Here is a 14,285-nt window from a genome sequence, read left to right on the forward strand (position 1 = left end):
TGTCATTTGTTATGAAGATGTCCCGTAAACAACTTACATTCCCTTCATCTCTTTCCATTTCTGCCCATTTCCCTTTTCTGTTTTTGGCCGGAAAAAAAGGTTGAATTAAGCTGTCACCCTAATGCATGATGTATCACAGAACTCTGAAAGGAAGCACCAAGCAATTCTTTTCTTGTTTTTGTTTCCTCAGTAGCTTGGAAAATAAATCTTCACAGCTAGCCAGCAAACTGTAATCTAACTGGGCAATGTCATATTCACATCCAGGGATTTCATAGGATGTTGGAATATATGAGGATGACCTGGTCAAAAGAATGCATTAAGTGGGCCAGTTTATTCTCTGCTGTGGATCTCAGTGTTCATACCCATGACTCTAATGATGAGACAACGTACAACTCCTATACATCTCATATCAGGCACTTTGCTGATTAGAAGCCATCTCATCACAACCCCCTGTCATCTCCTACCCTCATACACTTTCTCCCCCTTTCCAATCCCAAATGCACACTGGGTTAACCTCACTAGTATATTTAAAACATGCTGTTTGATGTGCATCAGACATCACCCTGATGAGGTTCTAAATGGCAGTAGTAAGAAGGTATGAGCAGAGCTTTCTCTGTAGGTGAGTTTCTGACCATTCCACATGTATCGTTCAGATGTATGGTTAGAGGGATGCAAAGCTGGTATTATACACTGAAATAAATACTTTGTAACAGTGATACACTTGCCATGCAGAAACTGTACAACTGTATGTACACAAGATTAGAAATGAACTAAACATCAAATACATGAACAAAACGAATGAAGCTCATATACTGGACAGCACCACATATGTGCCCTGTGGTCAGGAGTACAAGGGGGGCTTAGTTTGGCCTTTTCTGCACTTGTCTCAGTGCTCCAAACACAGGTGATCACACCTGCCAGCATGCTTAATATTAGATAAGCAATAAATTTACATTTACATTTACATTTACATTTATTCATTTAGCAGACGCTTTTATCCAAAGCGACTTACATAGGTTACAGTTGTTTTTTACAATGTTATCCATTTATACAGCTGGATATTTACTGAGGCAATTGTGGGTTAAGTACCTTGCCCAAGGGTACAGCAGCAGTGGCCCAGCGGGGATATAAAGTTTGAATCATCTTCAAACTTTAAATGTGGCAATTACATCTATTTCTTGACAACATGGTGCCATTTTTTCACAGATAGGTGAATGCATGGAACTGATAGTGGAGCCTCAGACTGGAATTTTTCAAAATCCAATTTGACACTCTGGTATTCCCTCTATATTATGGGCAATAACACATTGGTTCATGTTATTGAATTTTTTCAGATGATATATTCTGACTTCTGTGATTATGTACAAATGCATGTGGTACCTCTGTATTAACTGAACACAATCACGAGGGATGCTTTGGGAAAATTGAGTCATGATCTTTTTTTAGAAGGGGGAATCACACAGACCAAAACTGAATAATAATCCAGGTAATTATGGGTTTTTTGCTTTCTATGTGCACATGTTGTAAGTTTCCTCATTCCCTGGAGTGAAAAATAAACCTGTTAGAGCCATCAAGCCAAGTAACTGGCATACGTCACTGAAGCCCTTAAATGTGACATGCAATTTGCATAATGATGACTCATTTAATACGCAGAGATTAAATTTACCAGGATATGAACAATGATCCGATTAGCGGGCTCCAAACCCACTCGGCCTCAGGAGAATAGATTGGCTCAGTCTCTGCGTGATCTGAAGAAGAATCGTGCCCTCCTCAGAGAAGAAAAGGCACTGGGGTGTTCACGAGTCACACGTAGGTACAGTTGCATAACCCGACGCGTGCTTTCCGTCAGATACTAGGGAAGCGGGGGGTCTATTTATAGCCCCGGTGTTTTCAGGTTATGCAGTCAGCCAGCGGTTGAGATGACATAGGCTCACGCTGTGTTTCCCACTGCTGAGAGCTGAACCCAGTACAGTTCTGCAGCTGCTCCAAAACACCATCATTCAGGGAATCCCTGACACGAGCGCACTCAGAATCCCTAGCAGTGGAAAACCTGCGGGCTATGTACAGTGCAGCAATGAGCACAACGCACATAAACAACCTGCACTGGACGAGCTGTGGAACATGTCCTGAAAACAGGTTTCCTGAGAATATAGATGGGGCTACAGCTACGGGGTATGAATATCAAGCTTTGAACTTTTGTCAATTACCCAATCACTTCCTCTAAAAGTTAGTTCTAGAGTTGAATTCAGCTGTGTTCTCTATTATGTCTAGTCTAGTGGGTGTTCATCAAAAACAAGGTCAAAAATAAATTACTTATTTAGTATCAGCCATCTTCCAGCAAGAAAATTAAAGTGAGCACTCATCCATTATTTATTTGATTCACTCTGCCACAGTACAATGAAGATTACAGGCAGAAGACAGCAAAGACGGAAGGAGTCTGAACAAAAATCCTGTGGTTGTGAGAAGGCACATGTTGCAGTTCGTAATTACCGATTATAAATGCAAACACAATGGGGCAGATGCTACATTTCATAGTTTTTTTATTCACTGCCATCCACACATTAAACTCCACAAAGATACAGAGGCAACACAATGTGAGACATGGTTTAGTGATTAAGGCCTTTTTTTTCACAAATCAGTCACCCAATGCTAAGTACTGAAAGCATTTGTTTGCATTTATTATTCAGCCAGTTGGACCTAGGAGGTTTTAATTCATTTACCCTCTCACTGTAAGTAACTCTGTGGCAACAGTAGCTATTCCACAATACTCCCTTTGTACATTTCATTGGCCAATGAAAGACTTGGTGACTAGACCAATGGAAACACCAGGCAGACTGACAATGAACTGTATCAAACTTCTTGCTATATCCCTATGACTAGGGTAGCATAGAAAGTGTTACTCTTTGTTGCCTCCTGTTCACTCTCTCTCCTGAGGAAGGAAATTAATTGCAGCTGACCTAGGAATAGCTCCCTATGGTACAATCTACCATTAGGGACACAAAGCATCAGTGGAACACTGCTGACAAAACAGAGGGGAAGTATGCCTGTCACCAAGCCCCTGCTCACCACCAACCAAGTGGACACTTTAGTAACTATAACCGCAGGTGGGGCCTGGGTGTGAGATGCCAGCCAATCACAGACTGGGTGGCAAATAGACACAGGTGATGTTGCTGTGTTGAATTACAAGCAGCTTGGAACATTGGGTAGTAGAAAACCATTTGAAAAGCCATAAAGCTGTCATGAAGGAAGAGTCATTGGGAGAGAAAGAGAGAGAGACGTCTCTTTTCTGCTTAGGCAAGGCGTCGCGATGATTTATTCAAGGTCGTTTCCCGCGAGCAGAGACAGCTCCTCTTGGGAGGAAAGGCCTTCCCAAAGAGAAATCTCTCCTGACTGTTTAATGTAGTCAAAACCAAGGCATTTCCGACAGTCTCAGCTCAACAATTTGCAGCTAAGAAAAATAAAATTACACTGCTTTAAAAAAATAAGGATCCCACCAATGATTCAGCACTCCCTTTACCTGGAGACCTGCCACTCTGTGTGACTGGAGCATCCGCTTAGAGAGGGTGTCCCTGGTGTCCCAGTGCACCAAAAAACCGCAAACGTTTCAGTTAGGTCTCATCAACATTCTTTTCACTTCTATTCCCGTGAAGACTGTGATCTCAGACACATGGAACTCAACCCCACACAGGCAACCTTTCAGCTCTGATGCGCCCTCCTCAAGCACCTCCAATGACACCATGAAGCAGGGGCAGTCAGGTGACTGACAGCTAAAGACCTGCCTACCTGAGCTCATGAAAGGTGAATCTCCCCCTTTCCCACGGATGAGCATGCTAATGTATCTGGGTCCATTTATCTAATGTGTCCTGTTACATGTTCAAGGCTGTTATCAGCAGATGAAGTGCTGCACTCCCTATGTAATTAGACACTGCATTACTGTCCATTATAACTCCTGATGCAGCACTGGCAAGTGTAAAGACCTGTCAGACGAACATGACAATGACAGACCTGACAGGGATGTCTGTCAGGTCTAAAGAAAACCCGCTGCTTTTCAAAGGAAGAGTGGTAAGCGGTTGGCGATAAGCACTGTGACATCCACAAAGTCAAGGGGATTGAGACAGAGATAGAGGGACAGAGACCAACTGAGAAAGATGGCAAGAGATTGAGATGAGATGAGGGAACAAAAAAGAGTAAGAAACAGAGGGACACAGACAAGGTGGGAAGGAGACAGAAAGAAGCAGGGAGAGAAAGAGAAAAAGAAAGAAAGAAAGAAAGAAAGAGAGCGGGGGGAGCGAGGGGAGCGAGGGTGCGAGAGATACGGTGAAATACATATGAACATTCAGCTCTTACCTCTCCTGTCCCTGATGGCTAAATTATTCCCCTTCTTCAGCAGAATGTCCAGCTGATACATGCCTGGAGCCGGCAGTGGAGGATCTGCATTACTTGGTCCGACTATATTGATGCCCTGTGGGTCAGAAGAGGGTCAGAGTGAGTAATTGGGCATCGCGCAGCACAGCATAGTGTCTGATACAACAATCATCTCCAGTCCTCGGAGGGAAGCTGAGAGAAAAAGCAGAAATAATGTCTAGATGTGGTGATAAAAGGTCTGGCTATAGGCGTTGACTTTATTTCAGAGGGGATAATGAAACATCAGCCCCCCCGCCCTGTGAATTACAACATGCTCAGATAAAGAATTAAGGTAATAGATCACTTTCGTTCTGTTTCGTTTTGTTTTGTTTTTAAATACAAATTTACTCAGTTGCATTGAGTGATGTGTTTCAAACAACAGCCTATATTAAAGTGCGCACCCCTCTGCCGAAGCCAGCTGTGAAAGGCTACAACAGGAAATGCTAAATATAATCTTTCAAGCTACAACTTGTGTGGGTTCACAAGTTTTCAAAAATTTCAGATAAGTAGTCACATTGACATTATATTTTAAAAACAAGACCACTCCCTAAGAGTTTATAGCATGTGCTGTGTGGATCATGCTGGATCCAAAATGTTTATTGGATAATATAATATAATCTTTTTTTTTGTTTTGTTTTATGCATGGTTGTGGAAGTAGAATACAGTGTGTGGCCTGGGGCAGAGACATAGCAATCTGAGGGCAGGGCTTTCTGACTGACAGAAAACACAGCAAATCACTGAAGGGGGAACGAGAATCTTGACCACTCAGAAGTAGCTCTTGCTCTGCTTCTGAGCAGCATACAGTGTCTAGGAAGGAGATGATACAGAGATACTCCAGCGCTGGCTTCCTTTTACTGATAATGACTAGGACCCCCCAGCCTTAACTTTAAGCATATGGAAATGACCGCACTCATCTGGCACAGTTTCATCTTTTGTATGAAGAAGGTTTACATACAAAATTATGTTTAATTTTTGATGGTATTCACATTGTGATGCATTGGTCCCTGGCCTGTTCAATCTATTCTCAATGCATTTTCTGTTGTGGTCAGTCCACTATGCAGCTGAGGCACTCGACAAATAACAACCATGATTGAAGTGGAGAACCTACCCAATTACAACTCATTTATCTGGAGGGAATGTTCTGTTTATACTGTATATAGATATAGATGTTTTAACTGCCCATTTTACCCATACCCATACCATGTTAAGTGGGTCTTTTTAAATGAGTCTATTAAGAAGTTCTGAACCATCCCTCCACAATGCAGAAAATGTAGCACAGACATATTCTGATGCATTGTGCCATGTTTTGCTTTAATGCATGGCTTCCACTTAATAACATTATAGACAAGCTGTCAGCCTCCACATCCAACCTCCCTCTCAGCCAGCAACAGATTCCTGATTCAAGTCTCTGATTTAATGGAAGTCAATGATGCAATTAATGTTATGCACCTCCACAGATGGTAAGGGTTGTTTTCTGCATGATTTTGAGCTTAATATTCATTACATGGACTGCATCGCACTGTGGGCTACAAGTTTCTATTATAAATGTGAAATGAAGACAGCATGAGAATTTACTGCCACTGAATAGATATACCATTAAGAAGAGAGTGTTCATTTATTGATACTTATTGGTGTGCAATTCAATATCCACAGAGCTATGCAAAGTTTGTTTTATTGCTTGCTGTTTTATTTCAATGGGAATGACTTCTAGGATTCCCTGCAGTTGGCCCACCTTTCCAAAAAGGAGCAGGATAAGCACCATCTAAACATGATAGCAGCCATCACTTTCCAGATGCCAAAGGAGTACACCATTAGAGTTAGGCCGTCTCCCAGTAAAGCCTTAATTTACAGCTGCGTAATACTCACTGTCCATTCAGTGATATACTCTCTTCTACACCTCCGTTGTCTGGATCAGTGTCTCTGTCTGCTGTCTCATTCATCTTAAGGTAAGCCAATTGCTGCCCTTCCAATGACACACAATGCCTCTGTGATACACTGGTCACTGTCATACCTGACAGATCTGATGCCTCCAACTGCAGCCCAACTGACTGCACAAATAATGAACACGTCCCTGCTTTTTTGGTTGACTTCTATGGCAGGTAGCCAGCACCTGAGAATCTGCAATCGAACACCTTTGTGTTCCGCTGCTGGGGAAGCATAGTAGCTGCACTTTTAGCCAATCAGGGGTGAGACTAGATTACACTTCAGGGATGCTAATTAGGAGAATAATTACTGTAAGATCAGTTAATTAATTACCAGTCCTGACACGCACCATGAGTGAGTGCAAATAACATAGTGAAAACAGAACTGAGATCGTGTTAATCTCTGATTGATGACACGCACTTCGGGTGACTTCACACGGAAATTTACTCAAATAAAAGCCAGGGAACACACTTCCGTGTTCTTTGGAAAGCTGTTTATTTAACAACCTGAGCAGGCTGTGTGCTTGTTTAGTGTCACCCAACCCAGAAACTGAGGTAGTTTTGCCTTAACCTGTCAGGTGATCTGGTATCAACTGCATCAGCGTTGTGGCCATTTCAAACCACCTCATGGCTGTGTCAGAGCCTTTGACAAAGACCTACAGGTCTACATGATGGCTTGAATACAAATTTCTGACAAATGCTATCACAAAAAGAAAATGTTATGATATTGAATATTAATACAGCCTCCTATAACACCTATGCATCTACCACCCATGTCACTTTCTCTTGGCTACTGGTTATCAAATATAAAGACTGCTGCCCTTCTCTTTCTGGCTGTCATCCATGCAAAAAATCACAAGGTCTTAGAAATATTGTGATTTACCTACAGAGGAAATGTGCGTGGAGGAGCTTGATTTAACTGTGAAAATAACACAAAAAGTGCTGATAACAAGAATTTGCAATCCACTTAATCTCCCCTCCTCTAAATCGCAAACAGCAGTCGAGTTTTCACTTTCATCAATGAAACTTTCAATAAAACTAATGAAACTTCCTATTTTTATGCTGTTAAGGGCTGGGGAAGCGCAGCTCTGTTGAAGCTTGAAATTCATTCTGTGAACATTTACCAATATTATGACTATTAGCTGGACAGACATCCTTTATCAAGGGCAACTTGCAGTTGAAAGTACAATGCTTACACATTATAGCCTGTTTAAGCAGGTGGATTTGTACAGGAGAACCATGGGTTAAATACCATCCTTACATATTCAACAGCAGGGCCACAATTTGGGCTACATACACACAAAGCTTGGCTCTGGAATCCATTGCTCTAGGGTCTATGCCACAAATGCATAACTGCCTTAAAACTGATTAGCCAGCTGATGATCACAGCCTTAAAACTGATTAGCCAGCTGATGATCACATGTTCCTCTAGGTTTTTGGATCACCATAGTGATGGCCTAGAATGCCCTGCTGATGTCATGTCCCAAGACACCCATGGATGGAGAGGGCCTTGTTAAACCCTGAAATGTTACGCACTCTTTGTTTTAAAGAGTGATTTGTCTGATTGGATATTGTCCTTTCAATCACACATGCCTCTTGAAAAGGACAGGGACTGACACTAACAAGAGGCAATTTAGCCTTTGTTACTGGATTGTTGCTCAGAAAGGTCATCATATCACAGGCATTCAACGTATCACAGGTATTCAAGCACAGCTGTACAGTGAGACTATAGTGTATTTCCGCACTATGTCATGTTAACCATATAATTAAAACGCTGCAATTTCAACACTGTATACATTTAGATGTCCTTCATAAGTGCAATGCTTTGCTACAGTGCCAGTTATGGGGCTCTTGCTGATTGATTATCAGTAGGCATGCTGTAGGGAGTAGGCAACTTTAATTGGTGTTTTCATGTAATGAACACAACTGAATTATTTCGGTCTTACTTTATATAGCTCAACAGCTATATAAAGTCAGGTAATTTCAGTAAATTATGGATCTTTCACAAAAGTGATATGGCACTCAAACCTGTGGCGCATCGTGAATATTGGCGTGGTGTGGCACAGTTTGACGTACAAAGAAGATAAAGGAAAAGGAAAATTTGTTTAATTGTGTTATATATGTTTGTTTTCCGATCAGCATTATTTCTCAGGAGAATATCGCTTCACGATATCATATCATGAACTCCTTTTCAGCAGACATTTCGTATCGTGAGCTGAATCATTTCATGCTTACTTATCAGCAGAGACTAAATGTCTGCACATACAGTATTAAAGCATTACTGTACAGCTAGTATCTTAGTACAAAAACAGAAACTGGAGTCACTGCTGCTGAGATCAATCACATTTACAACATGTTGCCAGCAAGTTTTTAAAAATCCATCTCTCCTTTTCTATTGTTATTTATGGAGCTTATGTATCTATGCATTACTTCATCATTCATCATCATGACGCGTGGGTTTCAATCGTTGATTTCTTCAGCTCTGCCAGGAGCATCATCCATCAGGGACAGGACATCCTGTAGGGCTGGCCCGCAGGGGCCCACGCCTCCATCTCTGCAGGTGGTGCCACGGGCACACTCAAATCAGCTTTCAGAACCACAGCCCATCTCCTCTCACTGTATTCCAATCAGCATTCGGAACTCAGTCCATCTCCTCAATGATGCTAATCAGCATCTTCTCCACTATTTTTCCCACTTCCAGCTCCAGGACTGTCAAAAATCATGTGCATCAAACCCACACCCATCCGAACTACAGCCTATATGGACTGCCTGTGACTTACAACCAGTGGGAGCAAACCACTTAGTTTGTCGAAGTCCTGGAAACCAAGGGAAAAGTGCTGCTCTCAGACCAATTGATCAGAGCAGCCTGAGAACATCAAGGACAGAACCAGTGCAGCCTGCTTCAAACACAGTCTAAATTGCCAGCAGAAAGTGGGAACACCTCGTGAAGACAATATATAACCGTATTAGGAACCATGCTGAGACTTTCTTATGCAGGGATGACGTCATACTAACATGCAGAATTTTCATCCCAAATCACGGTCATGACAGCGGTCGAAATCATCGCTCACCAATTTCATATTTCGTAAACACATAAGGGATCACAAACATGCTCACGTGATCTATGAGGGAGGAACATCCTGCACCTTTATCATGAAACTTTCAATTAAGCTGCTTTTTAACACAAAAAATACTGCAGTGCTGATGAATCATCCGCTGTTTACTCCCCCTCCCTTCTTGCACCACAACATGAACCGCATGGTCACATGATACATCAGGACGAATCAATACAGCCCTCTGCAATTACATGAGAGCTGGAGGAGTCCAGAGAGACAAACCGTAGACAAGGCGCAGGTCGCTTCATTGATCTGTGTACATGGAGTGCATGTACCAGGAGCAGGGCTGGAGCAGGGCTGCGAAAGGCTCTCCAGGGAATCCAGGGATTGCTGCCCAGATTTGGCAGCTCAGCCCGGCACTGATGTCTCTGGCACTGAATTCATCAGCCCGGGCCAGCCAGGACAGTAATTCGCTCTAATGGGGAGTAAAGCAGGCTATTTCAGAAGATGTATTACGCCATCCCTGGGAGCCCACGTGCAGCAGAGCGAGCAGAGGGCACCGATCAGACGTCCCAGGGTGGTCGTAAACGTGTCCTTACAGCACCTGCGATTTTCATCTCATGATTACCTGCCAGTACACAGCTTTCAAAGAGAAATGCTGTGAGCAATCAACAATGGGGCCTATTATTTTAACCCTATACATCAGCATTTTTAAGAAGCCACAGGAACACTGCACTTTAATTGCCAGTCCGGCAAACCAGCCAGTCGGAGGATGCCGGGTGAGAACCACAGAAGAAACACACAAAAGGATGGTAGGAAAATGAGCCGCAGTGTGGCAGGTAACTCCTTCAATGAGGCCAAACTCAGCCTGTGAAATGGAAACGATTAAAATGAGGGCAAATGACTGCATGATCAAATGGGATTCAAATCAGCTGACACAGAAAAGAAGCAGGGACGAACAAAGAGGACGATTCTCACACACTGTCACATCTCATATCTGACACCAAAACCCACTGCTTTCACGTCTCATATCTGGCACCAAAACCCACTGCCATCATCACAACTCAACAGTTAAAAGTTCTGAGTGCAAAAGGAAATGTTCAATGCAAAACTAAATGGAGACTTGTGACTTACCTACGACTAGAAAGTGTTGCAAGTTAAACAACTTGTAACTGTCAATTGTTATTTCATTAGCGGACACCCTGGTCTACGGCCAGAATATTTGCATGTCATCTGTTAACACAGCAGGATATTTACTGAGGCAAATCAGGTTGTGTTCCTTCCTTAAGGGTACAGCACCAGTGCCTCTCCGGGGATTGGAGCCTGTAAACTTCTGGTTCTAGGGTCAGTTTGTGAACTGCCATCCTGCATGACCATCCCCCTGAGCAATGTTGCTAATGGTACTGAGTCACCCTTTGCGGTGCTACTCTCCAGGTGTTAAGAGACGCAGAAATCTCCATCCCTTAGGGCTGCTCCAGACGGCTTCATTAGTCACGGAGACACCCCCTCATCCATCAATAACCATCTTCCGGCAACAGTCAACCACGGGAAACACCCACCACTGTACGATAATGCCGTTCTAAACAGTGCTGCGAATGGACTCTTTTGTGAAAAATACATCAACCTCTTGTGACACAAACTGCATTAGCAGTGCAATGGAACATCAGGGCCTTCCTGTCGCCTGGGAATGAGGCGAGCCCAGTATTCTCAGACATTCAAAATGTTGATTATCACATTTACAGACACTGTCCACTGTCCTCAGGCTTGTTCAATCCAGCAGAATGCAATGAGCATTAAAATCTAGATGCATTTTACGTCACCAAACTGGTTTTGTCCTTGTTTGCACTGATGGACAGGTAAAGCATCATGACCCAAAAATGGGTAGAGCTACAGTGTGTTCAGTGGCTCACAGATATTAAATACATCATAGCATTCTGATACGAATAAAACAGTCTTTTAATTGGCTCACACAAGTCTGTGATTGACAGCACATGTCAACTCCACCCTTCATGAGGTTCATAAAGTCTAAATATACCATCCATATTTTAATAAAAATCATATTGCCTCTCAAATGGCAGTTCAAATATCTATTACCGTGTGACTTGGCTAACCCCCCAGTTCTTGTTTTTCTAAATGTAAATGCAGCCTCAGCATTTCTTCCAGCATTTTCACAGGTCAGAGAAGGCTACAGATAGTGCTTGAGAGCAGGCCATCATTAACAAAGCCAGTCCCAGGAGGCCTGGTGGTTCCTCTTTTTTGAACATATTGCCCTAAGTGCCTAGATTCCCCGTTAAGAAATCGCTCATGTAGTCATGACTTGAGGATTTTCATGTCACGCATGACATTGGGGCAATCCTGTAACAATCTCCTGTAGCAAACCTGGTACTCTACAAACAAGATCTCCACTTCAGAATAGGAGACGGCTGCAGGTACCCTTGGGGAAGAAAAAGACTGGGTCCAAATTGTCACTATTATCTTTCCATAATTTTTCCAAATGAGCACAAGCCATTGAGTGCAGAATAACTATTGTGGTGTGTGTGTGTGTGTGTGTGTGTGTGTATGTGTGTGTGTGTGTGTGTGTGTGATAAGGAACAAAACAGACAGGCTAGCAAGCTAACCTCACATTACTCCACCCTAATATGGAGACCTGAGCAGTGACAACATCGCCAATGCTAACTACACCGTGACAACACTATCTAAAAAATATCATATATAGCGTGCACAGTATGTTCATATGCTGTTCCTGCAAAACTCGTGTAATCACAGGCATGCAGATCTAGATTAAAAGTCTTATGTGAAATATATAACACTATTAGACGAGGTGTTCACTTGTCACAGTCGGCATGAGAGAGTGGTAGATTTCTCATGTGTCAGAAATGGGATTTTACACCACAGTCCTGATGGCCAGGTCTGAGAGAGCCAGATAACTTTCCAGGAATAATCCCACACTCAGAGGGACACAGCGTCTGTGCTGCATGTCAGGATCTGGTAAAGGACTCCAGTAAAGCTGCCATGTAACTCCACGGGGGACAATCTAATCAGCTGAAAATACACTGTCCTTAAATCAGTTCAGTGCTGATTAAAACTGATGAAGTGAAGTGAAAGCAGCGAGAAGAGCAGAGGAATGGAATGCAAGAGTAAGTGGCATCGGTAGAAAGGATGTTCCTTGCCTTCTATAACTAACCCCCAAGGGTCATTCCTCATAGCTGATCTCTGCCTACAGAAATGTGCTATGTAAATCATTAGAATTGATGATAACTGTTGTTCCTCTCCAGCACCATGGGGTGCTCTGATGACAGGTAAATCATGGAACAAACTGTGATGACATGGTTCAAAGAAAAAGCCTTGAAGCTCTTAAAATGAAAATTGACAACCACATGAGTTACAAAACACATTTAAAGGCCAACTATAGACACATAATGAAAAGTGTTAACACATGACATTGAGTCTGGCGACAAAGTGAAGTATGGTGCATTCTGGGTCGTGGAATGTTGAGTGATGGAACTTCCCTCTCAAAATCAAAGCAAAATTATTACCTTTAAGAAAATGTTTTGTGCCCTGCCGTTTATTATTCAAAAAGCATACAAACTGAGTTCTCAAGAGCAGGCAGGCTACACACCACAGTCAGCATAATGACCGCACAAGCTGATTACAGCATATAAATGATACCGTGGTAAAAATAGTAGTTCAGCTGTTATTTATTCTAAGTCCTGAGTCTACTGAATCCAATTAGCATGGTGCAGCCTAAGACCTGCTGGTGTTTAAGGAGATGTAGTCCCCTCAGGCTGAGTTTCGCAAACAGTGGCTGCACATTTACCCAGGAACCCCTCAGACCAATCCTTCCAGCCAATCGGGAATGACCATGGAATCAATTACCTTTCAGAATCACGTAAATCTCTGTAGTAGATCCTTTCTTCTGAAAGATTTAGAAGGAGATCCACCAATCTATTGATCAATTCCCAATACATCACTGCAAGGACAGACTATGCAAACAACCCCCTATCCCTATGTAAAGCATATAAGGCTATAAAATATTACCTAATAACAGCTGCCATGAATCAGTAAGCTTTCTTAATCAAAAGACTGCTTTCTTTCTTTATCAAAAAATGCTTCATCTCATAAGCCCACTGGATCAAGCAAATAAAAAACTGTCCATCAATAGCAGTCTGTTATAACTGAAGGAAGCAGGGAGTACATCAAAGCTAAGTACAACCTTTTAATGTAGAATGCATATGCTACGCTGTCTACTAACACACTCAGAATCAGAATGCAATTTCATCAGTCAACAGAGAAATGTTCTCTGCGTCATTCCAATTGGGCAAAATAGCATGTAATAAGTACTATGACTAAGCTTGGTTTTACTGCAAAGGTAATACAGCCATGACTGAATTTGAATCTGATGCAGTAATAGGTACACAGAATACTACCACATCCAAACCTATTCAACTGATCACAATATCCACCAGCTTTCTTCTGTTTTCAGTCCAATTTATTACTGATTATTTGAGTATCTGTGGGTGTTTGTTTTTCTAAACCTATTTCCCCAATTTAAAACATTGCAGTGGCTTGTTAAATCCATTTCTAAAAAACAGCTGTGAAATTACAGTAATGTTTAACCTTGCCATTAGAATAAAACTGCATGACAAAAAGCTTTTGCCAAGTCCCCACTTTGCAATTAAAGTAGCACAGATTATCATGTCAAAAATCCGTGAGGGCAAAAAGTATAGCGCATTACATTTCAAATTTTAGATTTGAGCTAAAGATTTAATTGTAAAGATTTACAAAATTGAGGGTACTTTTTCAGATTTATTTGGCAAATTGATGTTGAATAAAAAAGTATTATAGTATTCAAACATAGCACTCAAACAGAGGAAATGTATTGCCGTGCTTCTGCTGTGATCTG

General features: G+C 42.1%; 1 protein-coding gene across 2 annotated transcripts in view; it reads right to left on the minus strand.

Annotated features, from left to right (window-relative positions):
• Nucleotides 1–14,285, minus strand: part of mctp1b (multiple C2 domains, transmembrane 1b) — a 112,067-nt gene that overhangs the window by 70,781 nt on the left and 27,001 nt on the right. For both annotated transcript variants that reach the window (XM_036528562.1, XM_036528561.1), the window contains exon 2: nucleotides 4,348–4,462. In XM_036528562.1, coding sequence (XP_036384455.1) covers nucleotides 4,348–4,462 — 115 coding nt within the window. The remainder of the gene's footprint in view (nucleotides 1–4,347; nucleotides 4,463–14,285) is intronic.

This window comes from Megalops cyprinoides, chromosome 5, assembly GCF_013368585.1.
Source record: "Megalops cyprinoides isolate fMegCyp1 chromosome 5, fMegCyp1.pri, whole genome shotgun sequence".
In the NCBI taxonomy this organism is placed as follows: domain Eukaryota; kingdom Metazoa; phylum Chordata; class Actinopteri; order Elopiformes; family Megalopidae; genus Megalops; species Megalops cyprinoides.